General features: G+C 41.7%; 1 protein-coding gene across 1 annotated transcript in view; it reads right to left on the reverse strand.

Annotated features, from left to right (window-relative positions):
- LOC128746112 (progestin and adipoQ receptor family member 4) overlaps nucleotides 1–23571 on the reverse strand; it is a 50351-nt gene extending 26780 nt beyond the window's left edge. The window contains exons 1-2 of the mRNA XM_053843160.1: nucleotides 23151–23571; nucleotides 2909–3124 (exon numbers count right to left, since the gene is read on the reverse strand). Coding sequence (XP_053699135.1) covers nucleotides 2909–3124; nucleotides 23151–23571 — 637 coding nt within the window. The remainder of the gene's footprint in view (nucleotides 1–2908; nucleotides 3125–23150) is intronic.
- Nucleotides 23572–25448: the final 1877 nt, after the last annotated feature.

Consider the following 25448-nt stretch of genomic DNA (forward strand, 5'->3'; position numbering starts at 1 on the left):
GGCGACAAGGACTGTGAGAACTATCGAGCGATCACCGTTCTCAATGCCGCTTATAAAGTGCTGTCCCAAATCATTTTCCGCCGTCTATCACCAATTGCGAATAGATTTGTGGGAACTTATCAAGCCGGCTTCGTCGAAGGTCGGTCTACTACGGATCAAATATTTACACTGCGGCAAATCCTTCAAAAGGGCCGTGAATACAGAGTTCCCACGCATCATTTATTCGTTGACTTCAAAGCCGCGTATGATACCATCGACCGGAAAGAGCTATGGAAAATCATGGACGAGAACAGCTTCCCCAGGAAGCTCATCACACTGATTAAATCTACGATGGATGGTACACAGTGCTGTGTTCGGATTTCGGGTGGATTGTCAAGTTCATTCGAATCACACAGAGGACTTTGTCAAGGTGATATCAACACGCGGGGCACGATATTCAACAAATCTAGTCAATTCGTCTGCTTTGCCGATGACAGGGATATTATCGGCAGAACATCTGTGGCGGTGGCTGAACAGTACACCAGACTAAAGCGCGAAGCAGAAAAGATTGGGTTAAAGGTAAATACGTCTAAAACAAAGTACATGCTGGCCAGCGGAACCGATGCCGAACGACACCGCTTGGGCAGTAGTATACTGATCGACGGCGATGAGTTTGAGGTAGTCGATGAATTTGTCTACCTTGGCTCACTGGTAACGGCGGACAATGATACCAGCCGTGAGATTCGGAGGCGTATTATCAGCGGAAGTCGTGCTTACTATGGGCTCCACAAGCAAATGCGGTCGAGCAGACTAAGTCCCCGTACAAAGTGCACCCTGTACAAGACGCTTATTAGACCAGTTGTTCTCTACGGGCATGAAACATGGACAATGCTCGAGGAGGACCTGCGAGTGCTCGGAGTTTCTGAACGACGAGTGCTAAGAACGATCTTCGGCGGCGTACAGGAGAACGGAGTATGGAGGCGGAGGATGAACCATGAACTCGCACAGCTCTATGGAGAACCCAGTATCCAGAAGGTGGCTAAAGCTGGACGGATACGATAGGCAGGGCATGTTGCAAGAATGCCGGACAACTACCCTGCAAAGATGGTGTTCGCCTCAAATCCGGTAGGAACAAGACGACCAGGAGCGCAGCGAGCAAGATGGTTAGACCAGGTGGAGTGAGACCTGGGAGAGAGTACTCGGTGTCCGAGGAATTGGAGAGCGCTAGCCCCCAACCGAGTTACATGGAGAAACTTTGTTCAACAGGCTTTGTCTTAGGACGGCAAGCCACCTAACGACAACGACGGCTAAATGAGTGTAAGCTACCACACCCTTCATCACCTGAACCACCAAGGTCACCAGTAGGTCAGCCCGTAGCATCCGCAGCATCCAGTAGTCAAAGCTCAACATCATCTTCAACAACGGCATCTCTAATCAACTCGTTGCCTGTGGTCCAGCTACCTAGACGCTCTTCTTGCAACCGAAGATCGCCCCAATGGTTCCAGCCGTACCGCAGGTATAAAGGAGGGGGAACACTGACAACCCTTACCCAGAAGTTACCACAGGGCTCACCGTTGACAGGTAACTGTCATCCGGGTCGACGTCATATATGTGTCAGTTCTCATGAAGCGGTCGCGTCAGATAGACCGTTTGCTCTCTTTATTTCCGACAATGGAGTAAGCAGCACGTTTTCATGTGTCGTATTAATAAAGTATCTTATAGTTCGTAACGTAGTGAATCGTACATGTATCACACCACCTCGTCACGTTACGACAGTTTCATTACTTTCTTCTACCGTCGCCTACGTTCATTGTTAAAAACTACCGTTATGAAAAATTTAATTATATGTCTGACCTCATTAAAGGTCAAGGCAAAAACACGAGCTTGGTCTATGACATTATTTGTCTACGGATTATAAAGTTTTTTCCTTTCTGGGATCGACATGAAATGAGAAAAGCTAAAACATATCAGTAGATTGTATTTAAAATTGCTTCAACCATTTGTTAGTACACGCGCTCGTTTATGTCTCTTTGTGGGACTGTTACTTGGTATATATATTGAATTTCCGAACCAATTCCACTAAATAGCCGAGCAAAACCATCAAAAACAACAATGTTGCAGTATGTTGTAATATTGCGAATGGTAATCGAAAGGCTACATGCTGAAGCTGTATGCTGTGTTTGTAGGTAAGGGTTAGGAACTTCGTGCCAAAGGCTTTCCGGAATAACTGCGAGGACGAAAGATATTTTGTCATGTGAACTGTATGTGGAGAACAACGGCGAGAAGACGTTGTAGTATCTTCCGTTCATGTAACGTTTCTTATCGCATTCTCCAGCAATTCCAATACAAAACCTCCCGCCCACCCATTTCATTGTGACCGCGTCGACATAGGCTATATGGTCCGTTTCTATGATGTGAAATACGATATCCTTTATTTTCCGAATAGCTGAATAAGCGCCAAAGCTGGCTGGCGGCATTTATCTTCCGCTTTGTGATCCACTTTATGATAAGAGCAGTCGGATGTAAATCGATCCGGAAAAGGCGCCGTTTAACATGGAGCGCTGGACGGTTTGTTTGCATATGTCAGTTCGGAAATCGAGTAGTTAGAGTTTGAATAAAAATCTGTGGTATGAGCACTTAGTTCTCATCTTTCACATGAGTAAAATGCAGGAAAACCTAATTTCAAATAAGATTATTTCTTATCAACTATTGTTTAGATGGTTTTGGATGGGCTTTTAAACCATTGTCACATCTGTCATTGCTAGTTTTTCTTGCAATCATTTGAAAGCCCATTCCGTTCATTATAGAACTCAACGGCGAGAGACAGTGTTTCAAGTCCTGCTTCGTTATGGCATGCCAATAGTTGTGAGTGGGCGATTCCACCTTCAGCTGACTGAAACACTTCTCGATTTGTTATGTCATTTCTTACCAAAACTCTGACTCATCCAGATTCCGAACATGTCCAGCTGTAGCAGCCGGTAGTAGACTCCCTCGCCCCGTTCCAGATTCATAAAGAGATGGTACACGAAACTGCCGCACCACGGTGCAACAGAACCGACCAGATGGCACCACGAGAGAAAGCGATATTCTTTCTCCCATGGCATCATTGCCGGAACTGTTGCCAAGATGTACACTATTGGAATGCCTGTAAAGATGCAGAGGAAGAGAAAAAAACAGTAGTAGAAAAAGTTTAGTGAGTGATTTGATCAGCGTCTTTCAGGGGCGTATAATATAACATAATTTATCTTCTTCTTTTCCAGAAATGAGCCATTTCCGAACAATACCCATAGTAGTTACTCCTCTTGAAGCTATTATGGCCGAAATTTTGTAATCGAGTTTGACAGGCAGTCATTGGTATAGGATAGCTTCACAGAAGCAAAGGTTCATCCATCAGTCAGTGGTCCTGTTCCACTCTCTGGTGGGGACAGAAAAGAATATTTAAATACATATTTTTTCTGCGGCTTTCGTTTCAAGCGCCATCCGCCCACTTTTGTGGCTTGTAGTTTTCTAAATGCCAAAGTAACGTTTCTTTTTTTATCTGACTGAACAATTCTGCCTATTTATTGCTCTGCGAGAGACTGGTTTGATAATGGAAAAATATTGCGGCCTCGATGGGGGTTGAGGAATTTTCATTGCCAGGCCTACAACAGTGAGCGGCGTCACAACTGACAAGCTGTCAACGGTGGCGACGAGGGACACGAGCTTACGTAATTTTTGTTCGAATGCCGTGACGATAATTGCTACTATAAATAAGTGAAAATTCCGGGGGCCTCTTTCTGTACCTTTATTGTCGAAAGGCTTCGTAATATCGTTTTAATAAGTTTTAGGCGAAAATTTAAAATGTCGTAGAGCTTGAGGTACATGTCTGATCAAAATGTACCAAATAGTTTGTGCCTGATGAGTTTCTATTGTGCGATATACCTATTCTACCAGTTTTGTTTCGACGAATTGGTTTGTAAAAATCTGAAACTTTATGTTTTTAACAAAATATTAATTGCAGCAGCCAACAGCGGTTTGACCATATGTGATATGTGATCAGAGTGATCCAAAGAGCACACAATTTAAAACAGTTATAGTGGGTTTGGTCCAAATTTTGAATATGTAAAGAAGGTAAACCCTCTGAACTTGACTCTTATTTCTATTGGACAGACTTTGCAGCACATAATGATGTTGTTATAAATTTCTCTGTTCCAGTAGTTTCTTCCAGACATGATTCGCAAATTTGAAGACGTCTCTAAAGGCAGGTGTCCACTGTAGAATTATGTTGGTAGAGTAAAAAGCGTAGAACGTAGAAGTTCTACCATTTGTGTGTACACTATAAGGCATCTCTACCGCTCTATTTAGAGAAGCAGTAGACAAATTTTACGTAGAGCGCTACAACACACTCTATACGGGGGGTGCTTACTGGAAACCCCGAACAGGGTCGAGCTCAGCCAAACGCTTTGTTTAGTATAACCTTTGGTAGAATTCTTCGCTCTATCTAGCCCGCTAGATAGAGCTGCAGATGACTCTGTAAAGAACATTTTTGCTTTTGAAACGACTTCGCAATATTACGCCATATTTTTTTAATACAAACAAATCGCGTGGTGTGCAGAAGTTTGTAAGAAGAACCGGATTCCAACGAACTAATCCTTCCCAGGCCCTGTGGCTCGCCGGTAATGATGATTCTTTGAACTACAGCGGACTGGACAAAAGGGAGATTCGACAACCCCCTTATTAAGCATGCGACGAACTTCAATCTCTACCAACACTGGCGGACTCAGTTATTTTTAGAAACAAATTGTGCCTCCCTCCTACGTCAATTGTAGTAGGAACGGCGAACGGAGCCTTCCCCTGAACACCCGCGTTGAGAATCGCGGCTAACACACTAACGGACGAACAACGTAACGTTCTGTGTCTTGTAAGTAGCAAGTGCCTGCATAGTTTCGTCGTCCCGGTTAGTAAATAAGTTTGATTAATCTTCTTCGTCCGGTGATTTGACTACCCCAAGTAACAATTTTAAATCCACTTGGTTTTACTTCAATTTTATAAAGGTTTTATAGCGGTAATAATCATTGCCTCTGGTTTTATTGTGGTATTGCGCAATACCAGGAGGATACGATTCCAAACACACTTGTAGCTAGCTAGAAAACCATAATAAAACTGTTAATAAAGCAAATTTATTGTGGCTGCTTATATTACCACGTTAAAACTTGTTGGTTGCACCACGTCTTTTACAAACTTACCATACGTGTGGCGTGTCAATACAATATGGCGCATCAATCGAAATTGATCTTATTACGGTTGCTTGTCAAACCGCAATAAATATGTTAGTTATATAGAGCTATTAAAACGGTAACACCAATTAGATTTTTTGCGGCTATTATGAAGAATATTACAGTTCAACACCGAAATCATTTTTTTATGCGAGGCCATATTGCCATATTCTAGTATTCTGTTTTAGCTCGCAAAGAAAAATTTAATTTATCAAAACAAAGTGTTTTGCAGAAACAAAGTTACTATCACTCGGTTTTCCTGTCATAGGAAGTATCTAAACTGATTTTGCTAGAAATTGACATTGATTGACTGCAGGCTTGGCATACACGCCATACATACGAATCACCAAAATTTCGCAAAAATGCAATTAAAAATAGGGTATTTGTACCTATATGAGCCGTGGTTCACGGAATTCATTCTTTTCATGTCTCTATATAGAATTTCAATACGTATGTCTTAGATATTCTGCGATGGCCCTACCTGTACAATATGGCCCGACTATGACAACAATTTTTGTCTTCACGTAAATGCCTATAACTTTTTTATTTTTCAAGCAATCAGTTCAAAACTTTCCGGAAATATATCTTATTCTTAGACCTTCGCAACAATGTATTTAGATTTCCAAAATTCCTTTTGAAAGGAAAATTATGGGCGAATTCCAAAACGTGGCCCAACCACGACGACACTCCTCTACTACTTAAATTAAAATCTACTATAATAATACACTAGTATGTAAACATTGCAGTAGAAAATATTATGATCTGTCAAAATTTATGGTAGTTTTCACGATATATTTCTAAAGTCATTGAGTTTAATTTAACATTAACAAAAAATAAATTGAAACCAGCACAACTGCTAGGTACTGAATATTGGAAAATCACCATATTTTCAACGGCTATTCGGCAATAAAATTTAAGACTTTAAAAAGAGTGCCATTTCTAACTAACGATTCAGCAATTTTTTGCATTTAGCTCAGTTTATGGCAGTAGAAAGTTTGCCGGGTCAGCTAGAATTATATCAATGGTTTGATCGTCTTAGTAGAGCAACCGAATTCACATAAAAGGACATGACGAAAGTGTTCCATTTAACAAGAATTTGTTTATAATACAATATTCAGTAATATAATATAATCTATACCTATAAAAAAGGATTTCTGTCTGTCTGTCTGTCCCTATGTTCCTTATAGAATCGAAAACTACTGAACCGATCGCCGTGAAAATTTGCATGTAGAGGTTTTTGGGGCTAGGGAAGGTTCTCTCGATGGCAAAAGACCCCTCCCCCCACTACAACTACAAATCTATGCCTATAAAAATGGATTTCTGTCTGCTCTATGTTCCTTATAGAATCGAAAACTACTGAACCGATCGGCGTGAAAATTTGCCCCTATGTGCAAATTTTTGGGGCCAGGAAAGCTTCTTATGATAGTTAGAGACCCCTCCCTCCACTAAGAGCCCATACCCCATACAAATGAAACACAAATTTCTGCATAACACGAGAACTAATCAAACAAATGGAACAAAATTTTACATGTGGGTGTTTTTGGAGACAAGAATTTTTTCTATGGTGAATTAAGACCCCTCCCCACTTTAGGAGGGGGGGGGAGCTCCCATACAAATGAAATACAAATTTCCTCATAACTCGAGAACCAATCAAGCAAATGGAACAAAATTTGACATGTGGGTGTTTTTAGAGACAAGAATTTTTGCTATGGTAAATTGAAACCTCTCCCCACTTTAGGAGGGGGCTCCTATACAAATGAAATACAAATTTCCTCATAACTCAAGAACTAATTAATCAATTGGAACCATATTTGGCATGTAGGGGGCTTTGGAGGCAGGAATTTTTTTAATAATGGTTTGAGACCCCTCACTCCTGTGGTAGGGGGATAAGGACTTTCATACAAATAAAACAGAAATTTTTGCATAACTCAAAAACTAATCAAACTCGAGAAATTTTAGACTCATAAAACATTAATCAATAACAAGACCACCAAAAACTATCAATGGTAACATTAGATAATTCAGCGCAAGACGGCCATAGGCCGCGAGTGTTGCCGGCAACCTGCCGTCGGAAGCGCCGGCCATGGCCCCCCGTTCGCAGGGGTCTTCTTTTCTACGAAAAGATTTTCCGTGACATGGTACATCCCGCGTAAGGTTTTTCGCGAAATGGTATTCTGCGAAACTCTATATTCCGCGTTATGGTCAACCGAGAATTGGTGTTCCGCAAAATGGTATTCGGCGAAGTGATGGCGAATATTTGAATGCTATCCGCTTTATTTTATCAGGCTGAGCGATGGGGGGAGTTGTTTTCTACTTCACTGTGAGGAAAATTTGTATTTTAAAACACCCATGAACTCCTCAGAAACTTGCAAAACTCGAGATTGTGACAAAGGTCATCCGAGATTCACGATTTATTTACAACACAGCTTAATTTGTGGCAATACGAAGTTTGTCGGGTCAGCTAGTCTTATATATAAAAATGAATTTCTGTCTGTCTGTCTGTCGGGATGTTCCTTATAGAATCGAAAACTACTGAACCATTCCGCGTGAAAATTTGCATGTAGGGGTTTTTGGGACCAGGTCAGGTTTTAGTGATGGTTAGAGACCCCTCTCCTCACTAAGAGGGGGGGCTCTCATACAAATGGAACACAAATTTCTGCTTAACTCGAGAACTAATCAAGCAAATGGAACAAAATTTGGCAGGGGTATTTTTGGTGACAAGAATTTATTCTATGGTAAATTGAGACCCCTACCCACTTTAGGAGGGGGGGGGGGGTTCTATACTAATGAAATACAAATTTCCTCATAACTCTAGTACTAATCAAGCTAATGGAACCAAATTTAGCAAGTGGGTGTTTTTGTAGGCAAGAATATTTTCTATGGTGAATTAGGACCCCTCCCCACCTAATCAATCAAATGGAACCAAATTTGACATGTAAGTGGTTTTGGAGGCAAGATTTTTTTCTATGGTGAATTGAGACCCCTCTCCTCTTTAGAAGGGGAATTATGACCCCTCTTCCCTTTGAGAGGGGGGGGCTTCCATGCAAATGAAATGCAAATTTCCTCTTATCTCGAGAACTAATCAAGCGAATGAAACCAAATTTGGCATGTGGGAGTTTTAGATTGCAGAATTTTTTTCTATGGTGAATTACGACCCCTCCCCTATTTAAGAGTGGGGGCTCCCATACAGTTGAAATACAAATTTTCTTATAACTTGAGTACTAATCAAGTAAATGGAACCAAATTTGGCATGTGGGGCTTTTAGGTGGCAGAATTTTTTTCTATGATGAATTAAGACCCCTCCCCTGTTTAGAAGGGGGGCTCCCATACAAATGAAATTCAAATTTCCTTATAACTTGAGAACTAATCAAGCAAATGGAACCAAATTTGGCATGTGGGAGATTTTGGAGTCTTGAATTTATTTCATGACAGTTAGAGACCTCTCACCCCTGTGGTAGGGGGATATGGACTCTCTTACAAATAAAACAGAAATTTTTACGAAACTCAAAAACTAATCGAACTCGAGAAATTCGAAACTCTTCCATAAAACATCAGTCAATAACAAGACCACAAAAGCTATCTATAGTAACACTAGATCATTCAGGACGAGACGGCCGCGAGTGTTGCCGGCGATCCGCCGTCGGAAGCGCCGCCCACTGGGGAGAGGCAACTCCCCGCAGAAATCACTACTGTCTAGGTTTATTTGTTTTCCTTGGTCTACCTGGGTTTCCTGGAACGAGCGATAGCGAGTAAGGAGAGGATCGCGAAATGGTACTTTCCACAAAAAAGTTTTCCGTGAAATGGTACATTCGGCCTAAGGTTTTTCGCAAGATGATATTCGGCGAAATGTTGTACAATCATGGCGAATATTACTATCCGCTTTCTGGCTATGCAATGAGGGGACAGGGGAGTTGTTTCCTACTTTGCTACGAGGAAAAATTGCAAATTTGTATATTAAACTACCCATTCCAGGTAACTAATAAGCATTAACATAAGCAGTATCATAACATAAGCGTATCTGGCATTTTATACTGCACATTGTTGTATATTAGCTTTTTGACTGCATAGGTGTTGTAAATTGGCATCCAAAATTGTATTCAAATTCTTCGTGTCGGTAATTAGCTCCCAAGCAACACAGCGTGTTATAAAACAGTAGAGCGTTACATATATCGGAACTTCTCTATTACCAGAAAAGCGCAAAAAATTTAAGTCTAATGAAACAACAATCGAAAGAAGTATATATCAGGTTATTTCATACGAATTTAAAACGTTATTATAGCATAAGTTACAACTTGTTGTTCCACTAGTTAAAAATTAGTAATGTTGACATAATAAAAACTTCATGTTGACATGTTGACCAAAACAAACATTATTCATTTGATATGAGCTGCCAAATAAATTCATGTTATCACTAAACATCTCAAAACCTTAATAATAACGACATATGTTTTCAAAGTACGTTTATAGTACTCTTAGACGACTACTTTCCATGAATATTATTTTCTAACATGTTTTGTGTGTTACTTGGGCTGTAAATTAGCATTGTCAGCACTATAAGAAGGTTATCAGTAAAGTAGCTGTATATTTTGAAAAAAAAAAAACATTTAATTAGCATTTAAGGCGACTTAAATGCTTATTGGCCTATATTTGAATAGCATTGGTGATGCTTATTGGTTACCTGCGATGCTTTCACAGTTACGTAACTGCCAAAATGAATCATCTAAGGTTGAACTCCTCTGAAACTTGCAAAACTTGAGATTGTGACAAAGATCATCCGAGATTCATGATTTATGTACAACACAGATTAATTTGTGGCAATACGAAGTCGGTCGGGTCAGCTAGTAATATAATATAATATAATATTGAAGAGCTATATTTTATGGATTATTTTTAAACAGTGAATATTTTACTGAAAAGCCAGACCTGTCTATGAAAAAATTGTCCTGTATTATTTATAAATTGTATGATATTAAGCATAGAGCGTTATATTTATGTAGTAGTTTTGTTTAATACTTCATTGCTATAAACGATGCATTTATGTGAGAAGCGAGGTATACCTACTAATAATTATAATTTCCATAAATTCATAGAAAAATCACTGAAAACGAGCAAACATTAAAAGCCATTCGTTGATAATGGATCCAGAACCATAAGCTGCACCAATTTAAATCTAAATACCATAATTACCACCTCCATTGCCTTCAACACCAGTAACTGTAAAGCTCTTGCAAACCAATTAAAAATTCATTAAGTTTGCGACCATAAGAGCGTCCATCCAGAACGGATCGACTGGCTTCCGTTTGACAGTTGTCACAGCCCAGCGGACATGGTGAAGGTAAAACAGCTAGTTATCTCATGTCCATGAAAGCTGATTGCGTGGCATGACAAAAGAATAAAAATCCTTCATTGGCTTTCAGCTGCATCAGATTGAACGAGAATGACGTTTATTCGAAAACGATTTTTTTATTAACCAAACGTGCCTTTCGATGTATCGTCAACATGCAAAAACCGAGTAGATAATTGAAAACTTTGTTTTTCATTGAGTAAAATGTTATCAATATTTAATTGCCTCATTTCCTGAACAAAACAATGAATATTTCAATACGAAATCTAAAACTAGATCAGCTTTAACAGCCATGACGAAAATCTTCTACACAATTCTAAAAATGTGTTCAGCTACTTCCGAAAAGAAAGAAAAGTTCCTTCCTTTTCTATCTTTCACCATTGTTCTATCCAAATTTAGAATTTCTCATCAATAAACTACATAACTAATTCAATTTACGATTCCAACTGCCACCGAAATACCGAAAACCACTCCGGGTGGGGAGCCTTTTCCAGTCATGGAACCGTATCGGCAACCAATAAGAATGGACGGGGTTTCTTTTCCCTATTATTATATAACTATATCTTTGTTTCTGTGCGGTTTACCGTTGACACATTTTTCCGTTTGAATTCCTTCACTTTTGTTTTGCCTTCTATTATCGATTACGTTATGGTGCAAACAAAAGAAGGAGAAAAAACGATCAAGGGTGAGCGGGCCGCTTTGGTTTTTACCGTTTTCCATCCGCCCACTATTGTGGGAGGGCAGGATTTAAGAAAGTGAAAATCCGGACGTCATTGACGCCGACAGCCGGTTGTCAAACAGAATTAGTGTCGATTAATGGGCGCTGTTTAGCGCTGCTGGTTAGGTAATAGGTAGTTGTCATTTTCTTTGAGGTGGCTTATCGTTGTGAAAGAACAGAAAATCTCTATATAAATGACCAAGCGCCTCCATTGAAAATGCCTTTATGGGGATGTTCGGTAAACCATTTCTCCAAAAAGTAAGTGAAACAAAGATAAAAAATAATTCAAACAAACAGAAAAAAGGCAGTCAACTGATGTATGTCGACTTTTGATGGTGTAATCGAAAACACGTTTGACCGGCAATCGAGAGATGTGGATTCAGGATATAATATTTTCGAGTTTATCCAATGTTCTAAATCTAAAATCTAAAATTACAACCGTCCCGCTGCCCGGTAACTAAAAAACTACCAACGTGTCCATCATGTTGCAGGTCTTTTAACTGTTTACGGTGAAGTCAACGAAAATTAACAATTAATTTCTCATTTCCACAAACATTGCTCCACTGGTCCGGCCTACGATCACTGCGGAAAGGCAGGCAGAAGCTATCACAAAATCATTAAATATGCAATCGACTAGCTTGCAGTGGCAACTGGCAAACCGTCGTCGTCGATTGCAGGCGATGACGTGCATTCGTTCGGTGTGTGGGGGGGCGGTCGCCGTGAACATTGGCGATAATTTCCGCCCTGCATCGTCAATCGTGGAAAGCCGTAATTTCTTCGTTCGGTATGTCGATAGGTCGCCAACACAGGAAGCCATTCAGCTAGGTCACTCAGCTCTATCCAGTGGATTGGAGTCAAGGACGGGTAGGCCGGATTTCCGATAATCGTACAATCGTTCCCCATTGAGAATTAGAACGGAACGGAAGCGGCGTGCCGTGTTGCATTCCGCAAGAGTACGGAAAAGAAACATCGTTAAATATTTATCTTGAGACTGTAATTGCCTACTACTAAGTGTTCGCGTGGCTCAGTAGACCGTGGAATGAAGCGATAGGCTGGACAGAAAATAAATTTGTTTCGGACGTTGATCCATTCAAATTAGAGTTTATTATAGCTCGATAATGAGTTCTCATGATAACTATCCTAAATTATGCTAAGGAATAGTTAGTGAGCATTGTGGATAAATTACATTTCCCTTAGTCATCTAGGCACTGAATGCTGGTGAAGAACTATAGACTGCATAGGCACAACACGATAAGTAAGCTAACTTTAATAATCCACTTGCTAGTATATTCTAGCTTTTCTCGTGCAACAACAACTATTATTACTGGAATACATTAAAGAGCAATGGTATAACAAACTGTATTTCCAAATTATTACTACCATTACTACTTTGTAATTAAACCATCAGGTTTGTGGGCGTTTGTGTTGTTTTGCCTAAACTTATGAAGGTTGAGATAAGTTTAAGGCCAGTGTTTCGCGTGTCCTAACAAAGATTTAAGTTTTTTTTTTTTGAAACGATGATTCTACAATTGATGAAGGGACGGTAAGGGGAAGTAATGAAGAAGGATTTTTTTTTTCGGGAATGAAGGGGAAGGGTGGAAAGGAAGGGGGGGGGGGTAATAGGTAGCTATGCTTAACAAGTTGTCGCTGTGACTCCTATCTTTTGTCGAATGCTGGAAGGTGCATGGGTTGAACCAAGCTGTAATCAGAGATTATAACCGGATTTGAACCCACAACACCTGCCAGGGCGTGTCGCTAACTGGTACCCGTGTACCTTTGAACCACAAAGGCGCTGGACAAAAGAAGTCTGCACAACCCCCCTTATTAACCATAGCGACATGGGTTGGTCTATTTTTAGACACAAATTGTGCCTCTTCCTCCACCTACTGTAGAAACCACCGACCGAGAAGTTTTAAACTAACGTGTTTTTACTTTCAGGACGACGACACTATGCAGGCCCTTACGACTTGCAAGGTACTGCGTGTGACGCTGTTCGTCCTGCATAGTGTCGTCGTTCTGAAAGTAAAAACACGTTAGATTAAAACTTCTCGGTCGGTGGTTTCTACAGTAGGTGGAGGAAGAGGCACCATTTGTGTCTAAAAATAGACCAACCCATGTCGACTTCTTTTGTCCAGCGCCTCTGTGGTTCAAAGGTACACATGGGTACCAGTGAGCGACACGCCCTGGCAGGTGTTGTGGGTTCAAATCCGGTTATAATCTCTGATTACAGCTTGGTTCGACCTATGCACCTTCCAGCATTGGACAAAAGATAGGAGTCACAGCGACAACTTGTTAAGCATAGCTACCTATTACCCCCCCCCCCCCCCTTCCTTTCCACCCTTCCCCTTCATTCTCGGAAAAAAATCCTTCTTCATTACTTTCCCTTACCGTCCCTTCATCAATTGTAGAATCATCGTTTCAAAAAAAATATTAATATATGCCTGACCGCATTTCAAGGTCATGACTAAAGTCACGAGTTTGGTCAAAGATTTTAGGACAATTATTATTTTATATTTTGAGTAATCACATTTCAAAACGGAGAGCGATTTCACTGTTTACAAACTGTAAATGAGAATTAGCGAATTTCAATATAATAAACAAGAAGCTGATAACTACATCAGCAATGTTAATAATCTATAACTGACCTAAAATCTATACCTATAAATAAGGATTTCTGTCTGTCTGTCTGTCTGTCTGTCCGTATGTTCCTTATAGAATCGAAAACTACTGAACCAATCGGCATGAAAATATGCATGTAGAGGTTTTTTGGGGCCAGGAAAGGTTTTAGTGATGGTTAGAAACCCCTCCCCCCATTAAGAGGGGGGGGCTCCGATACAAATGAAACACAAATTTCTCCATAACTCGACAGCTAATCAAGCAAATAGAACAAAATTTGGCATGTGGGTGTTTTCGGTGACAAGAATTTATTCTATGGTAAATTGAGACCCCTCCCCTCTTTATAAGGGGAATTATAACACCTCTCCTTTTTAAAAGGGGGGGGCTTCCATACAAATTTCCTCAGAACTCGAGAACTAATCACGCAAATGGAACCAAATTTGGCATGTGAAGGTTTTCGAGGGCAATAATATTTTCTATAGTAAATTAGGACCCCTCCCCACTTTAAGAGGGGGGGCTCCTGTACCAAAGAAACACAATTTTCCTCATAACTCGAGAAGTAATTAAGCAAATGGAACCAAATTTGGCATGTGAGTGTTTTTGGAGACAAAAATTTTTTCTATGATGAATTAGGACCCCTTACCTTTTTAAGAGGGGGGGCTCTCATACAAACGAAATACAAATTTCCTCATAACTCTAGAACTAATCAAGCAAATGGAACCAAATTTATCATGTGGGTGTTTTTGTAGGCAAGAATATTTTCTATGGTATATTTTCTATGGATTTCCCAACTTTAAGAGGGGGGGGGGGGCTCCTATACAAATGAAAAACAAATTTCCTCATAACTCGAGAACTAATCAAGCAAATGGAACCAAATTTGACATGTAAGTGGTTTTGGACGCAAGATTTTTTTGTATGGTGAATTGAGACCCCTCTCTTCTTTAGAAAGCGAGTTATGGCCCATCTCCCCTTTAAGAGGGTGGGCTTCCATACAAATGAAATGCAAATTTCCTCTTATCTCGAGAACTAATCAATCGAATGGAACCAAATTTGGCATGTGGGAGTTTTAGATGGCAGAAGTTTTTTCTATGGTGAATTACGACCCCTTCCCCTTTTAAGAGGGGAGCTCCCATACAAATGAAATTCAAATTTCCTTATAACTTGAGAACTAATCAAGCAAATGGAACCAAATTTGGCATGTGGGAGATTTTGGAGTCTTGAATTTATTTTACGATAGTTAGAGACCTCTCACCCCTGTGGTAGGGGGATGTGGACTCTCATACAAATAAAACAGAAATTTTTGCGAAACTCAAAAACTAATCGAACTCGAGAAATTCGAGACTCTTCCATAAAACATTAGTCAATACAAGACCACAAAAACTATCTATAGTAACACTAGATCATTCAGGACGAGACGGTCGCGAGTGTTGCCGGTGACCCGCCGTCGGAAGCGCCGCCCACTGGGGGGCTTGCAAAACTCGAGATAGTGACAAAGATCATCCGAGATTCATGATTTATGTACAACACAGGTTAATTTGTGGCAATACGAAGTTTGTCGGGTCAGCTAGTAGTATATATAGTATATATAAGGTTCTGCGAGGCGAGTGACGTGACTATTTTGGAGTCGCCGCGAATCAGGTGACAATTGTCACTTAGGTAACACGGTATGTCACCTAGGTGACAGGGGTTTGTTACCTAGGTGACACGGTTGTCACCTAGGTGACTCGACTCGCCGTGGCGAGTCACGGCGAGTGACAATTATCGTATTGAGTCACGTGACTCGCAGAATAAGAGTGATTGACTTATTAATTTTACACATGGGGAGGATGTGGCATCATGGTATTTATAATATACTAAATGATTTGCCTAGAATGTGTAATGTGTTGTTTATACAATATTTGGGTGGTTGCCGATAGCGTGTAACACATAGAGAAAGTATCGGTATGGGTTTGGGTTGACGGTTCCCGCGTAAACGAGGGAGTCCGTTGGTCAGTCGTAGAGATGGCGAACGGCAGCATATTACAAATAATATGTTGTTGGCAATAATAAAAGCCGTTGTCTGATCTTACTTACTTACTTTAGCAGCCGAGAGCCGGGGTGGCTCTTGCCGTATCAAAAATTCCTCTCCATTGTACTCGGTCCTGGGTAGGGTTGGGAGTACCGACACTATTTTTGAGAACCGGTATTTCGGTACTTGGAGCATCAGTACCGGTAGTACCGGTTCCAGTACCGGTCCATGTGTGTAAGAATTATAAATTCTATTTATAGCAAATACCGAAAAAACACATTTATTTATTTTAACAGTGATTTGTTTTCGTGCTACTAGATAGAGGCAGTAGGATCGCTGCACTAGCCCCGTACTCTAACAGCCGGCTGCGAAGTCTGTCGATAAAGAAGGGCCAAGTCTTAAAAAGACGTTTGAGCCCAAAACTTTGCTTTTTTTCGTCTTCGAGTTTCGACTTTAAGATGCACAGAATGCATTACAAATTTGAGAGTGTAACTTTGCTTATGGAAGATATACACTCTTCGAAAAAATCTTGTAATTTTACGTCTTCTGACCTGCACATAAATGGAACATCGCAAACCATATCATCATCACGTGTTATTGCACTTAAAGGCTTGTTTATTACATGTGGATTGATGTAAAAATATATTTTTCAAAACGGGTAAGGCTGTTTACGTTTTATTTAATGGAAAAATGTATCGGATTTCAGTTTACGTCGAATATGAGATTCATTTTTTCGGTCTGTGTACGAGCACTTGCCTCATCTGAATGTAAGGTATTCCGGACTGTTATAAGGGCGAAACAGAAAGTGGCGTAGGCTCAAGCAAGTGCTACAGACATTACTTAGAGAGCTTTCCATTGTACACCTGACGAATATCAGGAAGCTACGGAATTCCCCTGGCACCAGGAATAGAGGGGCCCAACGCGCTAGACCCAATGGCCTAATGGCTAGACTAGGTTGAAACCGACTTGAGAATTTGTCGATACGGTCAACGATTTAGCAACAAATAGCTCATGTACCCAGGACCGACTGCAATGGAGACAACAGACAAATTCTTGCATCAGCATGAGCCACCCTGGCTAGATGAGAACCCGCTAAATGAGAAGGAGAAGGATGCACAGGACATTCAATGCATTGTCTTCCATACCAAAACGAATCTTAGTATTATAATTGCCAGGCCCTCTTGGAATCTATCGACTTCACGTGAAAGGTACTCAAGGCATCGAAAAACATAACCAAAGCTTTGCCTGTCAAAGGCAAATTTAAGGAAACCGATTTATTTCAAAGATTTCTTTGGCATCTTGGCGTAATCGAATTCGTTGAAGCTGGAACTGCCTTGAAGTACTGAATTTAATCTATTTATCACTCTTCGTCTCTTTACTAACGAATGGTTTCTATTTATGATAATCAATGTTAATAATGATGAACATTATGGAATAGAATTTCCTTGATAAACCAAACTACTGGGCTGATTCTTTTGTTGTGTAGTCGATCAGTAAACTTCGTAGACTATTATAGAAACAAAAAACTTCGTTATCAGGGATGATTAGCAGTTTTATTTCTGCTGCAATGGATATGAATTTCAGCATCAGCGCCTGGAACCGAAAATACCGGTATTCTCGCATGCCAGTACCGGTATTTCGGTACCGGAAAATCGGTCGGTAGTACCGGTATTACCGGTTCCAGTACTCCCGGTATCCCAACCCTAGTCCTGGGCTACTCGTCGCCAATTCGTTGCGCGTCTCGACACACGCAAATCGGCTTCAACCTGGTCGAACCATCTAGCACGTTGGGCCCCTCTATTCCTGGTGCCGGTGGGGTTCTTGAAGAGAACGGATTTCACTGCACAGTCGTCCGGCACTCCGGCGACGTGGCCGGCCCACCGTACAGTGGCGCTCCACCATACAAAGCTTGGCCAAAAGTCAAAAGTTACTTCAAATCGGCTGAATATAACATCTTTAGCTAATTTTGGGCCACTGATTTCAAATTTGGGACCAGAAATCAAAACAACTGATCGCTCATTAGGGTGGTTCACAAAATTTAAAAAAAATAGTGTCGTTTTATTACTTGTTTCATTGTGGTTTTTGTTTTTGAGATGGCAAATTTTATATTTGCCGTTGAAAGCATAAAAAACTTGTATCATAATGCATTAGGGTGGTTCACAAGCCATAAAAAAATGATTACAAAAATTAAAAAACTTTAGTAGATTGCGATATCCACTAAGCTCGTTCAAACTATAGAATTAGCTCTTCGAAGCGCCATCGTAAGGTATCTTCACTATATAAAAATAAATTCAAATCGGTTCAGTAATTCAACAGTTACGAATTTTTAAAGAAAGAAAATTGGCCAAAAATGATGATTTTTGGTACCACACTAACTCAGAAAAAGACACCCTAAGCGCCAAGTAAAAAGTCAGGGGTCTAATATTTTCCGAAAAGAAACAACTACACACAATTTGAACAAACACGAGCATTTTTAATTGGGACTTTCTGTACGAAGAAGAAATCACTTCTAATATACCCGCCAAAAAGTCGATATTACTTCCTTAGCGCAGCAAAGCGCAGAAAGCCACCTAGATTTCCAAAAGGTAGAGAAAATTTCCTATAAGATGCATTTAACGTGATCGTTTTCTGACGTTTCCCGCCATACTTTCTTGATCGCTGAATATTGGTGTTGAGTTTCCCATACATTTTGTATGAAAGAACACAATATCATTCTTCAATATGTTCAACTTCAGACATTTGTCAAAAATTCATTTTAACTTCAAACTGGCTATAATTTTCAGGTTAACCTCCAAAAGCATTCCGGAAAATGATAAAAATATAATAATGGAAAAAGCTTGAAATTGGATTTTTGACTTTTGGCCAGCTTTGCGCCATAGTGCACCGTAGTCTCCCAATTTTCGTCTGGTGTACGATGGGAATCTCTCCAAGCAGTACCTGTATCTTGTGATTCATACGCCTCCGCTACTCTCCGCATTTCGTTTGTACTTCACCAAAAATAGTACGCAACATCTTTTGTTCAAAAACGGCAAATGCATGTATGTCCTCCGTAAGCAAAGTTACTGTCTCAAGTCTGTAGCGGACTACCGGTCTGATTAGCGTTTTGTACATCGTCAGCTTTGTGCGGCAGCACATGCATCTTGCGGAGGGAAAAGTAGGCTTGATTTCCAACTTGAATGCGTCGTTGGATCTCCTTCTTCTTCTTCAGCAGCACAGAGCCGGGTCTTGGGCCACTCGTCGCCAGTTTCCTAGTCGTCTCAGAAGTCGCAAATCGCTGTCGACCTGGTCGAGCCATCGTGAACGTTGGGCCCCCCTGTTCCTGGTGCCGGTGGGGTTGTTAAAGAGAACTATTTTCGCACTGTTCGCACTGTCGTCCGGCATCCTTACGACGTGTCCGGCCCACCGTGGCCTGCTAACTTTCGCTAAATGTACGATGGGAGTCTCCCCAAGCAGTGCCTGTAGCTCGTGATTCATACGCTTCCGCCACTCTCTGCTTTCAGTTTGTACTCCACCAAATATCGTCCGCAGCACTTTCCGCTCGAACACGGCAAGGGCGCGCATGTCCTCCGTGAGCAGCGTCACGGCTTCAAGTCCATAAAGAACTACCGGTCTAATAAGAGTTTTGTACATTGTTAACTTCGTGCGGCGGCGTACGCTTCCTGATCGTAGCGTTTCACGAAGGGTAAAGTAGGCCCGATTTCCCGCTTGGATGCGCCGCTGGATCTCCTTACTAGTGTTGTTGTCCGCGGTCACCAGCGATCCCAAATACATGAACTCCTCTACCACTTCTAGTTCGTCGCCGTCAACGGTTACCGTCCGTGGGAGACGCGCGTTTGTTTCCTTTGAGCCTCTTCCTTTCATGCATTTGGCCTTCGGCGCATTTATTTTTACTCCAATTCTCCTGGACTCCGCTTTCAGTCTGGCGTAGATTGCCTCCGCCGTCGCAAAGTTCCTGCCTATGATATCGAAGTCATCTGCAACGCCTCGAAGTTGGCTACCCTTGGTAAAAATCGTGCCTCTCGTTTCGATGCCCGCTCGTCGGATCACCCCCTCAAGAGCGATGTTGAACAGCATGCAGGATAGACCGTCACCTTGTCTCAACCCTCGCCGCGTCTCGAAGGGACTCGAGAGTGTACCAGAGATGCGTACGAAACACATCACTCGATCCAATGTAGCTCTGATCAGTCGCGTCAGTTTATCCGGAAAACCGTGTTCGTGCATTATCTGCCATAGCTTGTCTCGATCGACTGTATCGTATGCTGCTTTGAAATCAATAAAGATATGATGCGTGGGTACATTGTACTTCCAACATTTCTGCAAGATTTGTCACATGGTAAAAATTTGGTCCGTAGTTGCGCGAGCCACCATGAAACCCACCTGATAATTCCCTACGAAACTTTGTGCTATCGGTGATAACCGGCGTAACAGGATCTGGGAGAGTACCTTGTAGGCGGCGTTTGCCAGCCTAATACCACGATAGTTGCAGCAGTCTAACCGATCACCCTTTTTGTAGATGGGACAAACCGCTCCTTCCATCCATTACTCCATCCATTAGCTTTTCCTCCTCCCAAATCCTCGAAATAACCCAGTGTAGAGCCTCCAGGATCTCCTTACTCAGTTTCTCCGGAATACCGTACTCGTGCATTATCTGCCATAGCTGTTCTCGTTCAACTGTATCGTATGCTGCCCTAAAATCCACGAAAATATTATGCATGAGCACGTTGTACTCTCGACATTTCTGAAGGATTTGTCGAAGAGTAAAAATTTGATCCGTAGTAGCACGGGCCCCCATAAAACCCGCCTGATACTGCCCTACGAATTCTCTTGCTATTGGGGATAGACGACGCAACAAAATCTGGGAGAGCACCTTGTAGGCGGCGTGGACCAACGTGATGCCGCGGTAATTACAGCAGTCTAGCCGGTCGCCTTTTTTTTATAGATTCTGCCCCATCTATAAAAAAGGCACCGGCTTCACGTTCCATCCACTCCTCCGGTAGTTTCTCCTCCTCCCAAATCCTAGAAATTATCCAATGAAGTGTCGTTGCTAGCGGTTCTTGGCCATTTTTATAGAGCTCTGGCGGGAGTCGGTCCTTTCCAGCGGCTCTATTATTCTTCTGCTAACGAATTTCTCGCCGGATCTCTTCGAGATCGGGAGCCGACACGCTGTTGTCGTTTGTATGCATTCCGAGGTTAACTTCCATTCCGTCTCCTGCTGTTATATCGCCGTTGAGGTGTTCATCGAAATACTGCTTCCACCTGTCGACCACCTAGCGCTCGTTTGTGATTAGATCCCCTCCCTCGTCCCTACACATGTCAGGTTTACTGCCCATGGATGCATAGTTGACGTAAAAACCAAAATGACCAAAATATACTTTTTCGGTCCTACGCACTCTTAACTATGTAGTTCACATGCCCAATACACAAACAGCATATGTTACCCCCGCCCCTTCCTTTCCCTTCTTTCCTCTCCATTCCCAAAAAAAAATCCTTTTTCATTACTTTCCCTTACCGTCCCTTCATCAATTGTAGAACCATCGTTTCAAAAAAAAATATTGATATATGCCTGACCGCATTTCAAGGTCATGACTAAAATCACGAGGTTTGGTCGATGTTCACAGGAACGGGGCCTTCCCCCGAAACCCCGCGCTGAGAACCGCGGCTAACACGCTGGCAGACGAACAGCGTTCACATTCACACGCAGTACCTTGTAAGTCGCAAGGGCCTGCATAGTGTCGTCGTGCCGCCAGTAAACACAAAATTAGATTAAACTTCTCGGTCGGTGGTTTCTCCAGTAGGTGGAGGAAGAGGCACGATTTGTGTCTAAAAATAGCCCAACCCATGTCGCTACATTAATAAGGGGGGTTGTGCAGGCTCCTTTTGTCCAGCGCCTCTGTGGTTCATAGGTACACGGGTACCAGCGAGCCACATGTCCTGGCGGGTGTTGTGGGTTCGAAGGTATAGGTTTAGATCATCGCAAAGAATCTTCCAACCAATCACGAAACGAGAATTCTGCTAAAACATAGGTTCATTATTTTCAATTTTTCAATAGTTCAACATCAAGAATCCATACTTTTCTTCATTTGGGTCAATTCTTAGAAGATTTTCCAATCGATTGGTGTAAGAATATTGAAAATCGATAGGAAAACCGCTGAGCTATTAGCGCTCAAAACCTTTCATTTTTCGTGACGCTCGCATTTTTCGATTTTTTGGAATGACAACCTATCTCAAAACTTGCCGTAAGACGTAGTCCTACGTCAAAAAATTCGATAATCCTACCATGTTATCATGTTGCAATTAATCCTAAACTCCAAATAGCAACTTCTATAGCTTGCATTTTGCCAGTTTATAACTTTGATATAGTGATCGGAATTAGAAATGTCAAATTTAATTTATTTTGAAGTGCATGGTGCCCCAAAGGCAGTCATTTTTCAACAACTGACACATAAACACATAGCACAATAACTAAGCGTGCTCATTTACTACAGATTTTGGCTCAATTTTCTAAAAATTGACCATTTAGGTTGAGTGATCGGAATTAGGAGCTGATCGCAATTATGTGCGGTCACGGTACTACGACCTACTACTACTAGAACCAGAAAGAGCCCGTATACTGCGGGGCAGACCCTGTTCCCGATGGTTGTGCGCTGTTGAGGATGATGTACGTTCAGCTGGTGTTTGAGGGGATTGGAGAACGGCAGACCAGGACCAACAGTACTAGTGGATGATAATTCGTTGTAAAGTAAATAAGCCTAGGACCGGGTGCAGAGCAAACGAATTCTGGATTCAGCACTGACAACTTGGAGTCTAAGCTGTTAAGGATATAAAACGAAAAGTCAAACATTTTCATATTAAACACATACCAGCGATAGGGAACGCCTTGAGCATTTTTTTCACGAATCAGTGCTTATTTCACAAAAAGTTTTTTAGAAAAATTGGTAGATAAAGGTATTATAAAGGTAGATAGTAAATTGGTAGCAATTTGGTAAAATAGGTACTAATTCGAGTAGTTAAAAGTATTGCGCATAGTGTCCCGTAATGCTGGAACTGCTAGCTACTGACAGTATATCTAGTAATTTAAAACTGAGTAAACGGTATGCCAAATATTGTAAAATGAACTAAGTGTGCTGCACAGAAGAATGTTCGTATAAGCTATAGCTGAGTTTGAACATAACTTTAACAATCTCAATTGCAGTTTAGAAGTAGAAGAAATTATGTTTACTGGTTACTCACCATGTGTTAGGATATTAATTGTCTCATTATGTACGTAAAACAGACTGCTAAGGCACCCCTTGACGCCCTGCAGAGGCCGGTACCCGGTGAGAACGTATGGGTTGAACTGCAGGTGCTGCGGCATGTCCTTCCACTGTAGCAGATCTTCCGGCGGTGTGAGCAGTTTATTTATCTGCTTGATGAGTGGCTGCCGCAGGCTGCTAGCATCATCGTCCTGTGTGACTTTTGCCGGTTCTTCGCGATTTCGTTTCGAGAGCAACAACTCGGGCGGTTTCGAGGGCGGTGGAGCACTTTTCTGAGGTGTCTGTTTCACTGCCGGCACTGCAGGAGAACTTTGCGTTGCTACCGTCGGAACAATGTTGGTGGTGGTCATGGCCACCATCGGTGTAACGAGCCCCGCGGTCTCTAGCGACGATTGCATTTTGTCCGGTTCCTCCAGCTTGGGCTTGCACGGAGTGATCAGCTTGGTGCGTACGTACTGATGTAGATACCAGTTTCACCTGGTTGATGCTAACGTGCCACACCGCGGATTAAGCACGCAAAATCAGCACTATTTTTCTCCGATTTGTATGATCAACAAACAACACTGAAATGGGTCACGAGATTTTCACTGCTTTGATGTGGTTCTTCTGACACTGACTGTCCTAGATTTTTTCCACGCTCATTCGTTTTCCACTCACCAAACACACGCGATATTTTTTTCGGCAAGAGCGAACGGAAGCACAAAAACGCCTATCGCGTAATCTTTATGTAATCCCATCCAAATGCACGGTACGTGAAACGGCATCAGGCACTCACCACACACCAGCTGGCGAAAGTTGGCGGATTTTTTTAACTCCGAATAAATGTAAATTGGACATAAATTCCTAGTTCCTTTTGTTCTTCGAAACGATAGGCAATCTACACATTAATTTTCAACATCTAAAAGTTGCACAGTGTGTGACCTGCAAAAGAGAAAATTCTTGGTAAATTTTATTATCACACAGCAATATCCAACATAAACAAATGTATTGTTAGTATGATGCACAGGCTACCGACAGAACATTAGTTTCCACGACGAGACGAACAACAAAATCCCGCAATAATCTGGTTTTGTTCGGCCACAGCGCAGTGGCAAAAGGGGAGAGCTTTTCCTGCCGGCCGACAAGCCACATTCACCGAAAATATTTTTACTCTCCATTTTTCCCACGAGTTAAACAAACCGTTTACTTTTCTTCTCATACGACCGACAGACGAACGACCGCGATGATGACGGTAATGACGACAACCGAAAAATGTGATTTCATCTCGGAGACAGCGGGACATTCAGCGGTCCCTACTCCCTAGCGCCTACTGCGGCTTTGAAGTCGGAGGTACCTACACTTTTTTCCGAAATGTGTTTGGATGACCGAAGGCTTATTTTCAAGCAACCAGGCGGCTCCATTCAATGAACGTAGGTATTATGGTATCAGTCGAAAGCAAAGAACAGAAAATTCACGAGAGGATAAAAGTCTTATGTGATAGCATTCGTTCCCATTCTTCTCTGAAAATCTTATCGTAGGGCCATTATCGCCTTGTTGAAAGTGAGCCTGACGGATGGATGAGCTATTATATAGCTGGATTATAGTAATGAAGTATGAAGTGAGCCTGGCGTGCGTAAGATATGGCACACTGGGAAACGTGCCCCGACTTTTGTTTAAAGTTTGATGTCGTACATAATGATTTCCACTATGTTTCGGTAAATGATAATTTTTTGTTCATAGAGTAAATTATTTTGAACTAAAAAAATATCGCAGGCGTTTTCAACGCCTATGAACTGGACACACATGTATTTTGGGAATATTTCAATATGCTGAAATGCACGTTTCAGCAAATGCCATGGCAACCTGATAGACCTTCGTGCTACGTTCAAAGCAAAGTACCTTTGGTGGTGGCGTAGTAGGCTTAGATGACAATTTCCGACTTGCGCTGATCTGGCTCTGGCTTGGGACCCCATGAAGACCTCACTGCTTGCCATAGATAATAATGGGATCACAATAAAGCGACTGCGAACCACGAAGGAGGGACCCAAGAGAATGGGTACTGCACGTGACGTTGTTCATCTGTCAGCGTGTGTTAGCCGCGTTTCTCGGCGCGGGTTTTCGAGGGAAGGCCCCTTTCCTATGTAATTCGCGGCTAACACACGCTGACAGACGAATAACGTCACGTGTAGTACCTTGCAAGTCGTAAGGGCCGGCATAGTGTCGTCGTCCTGCCAGTAAAAACTAGTTAGATTTAAACTTCTCGCTCGGTGGTAATCTGCAATTGATTTAGGAAGCG

The sequence above is a fragment of the Sabethes cyaneus genome, chromosome 1, assembly GCF_943734655.1.
Source record: "Sabethes cyaneus chromosome 1, idSabCyanKW18_F2, whole genome shotgun sequence".
Taxonomy (NCBI): domain Eukaryota; kingdom Metazoa; phylum Arthropoda; class Insecta; order Diptera; family Culicidae; genus Sabethes; species Sabethes cyaneus.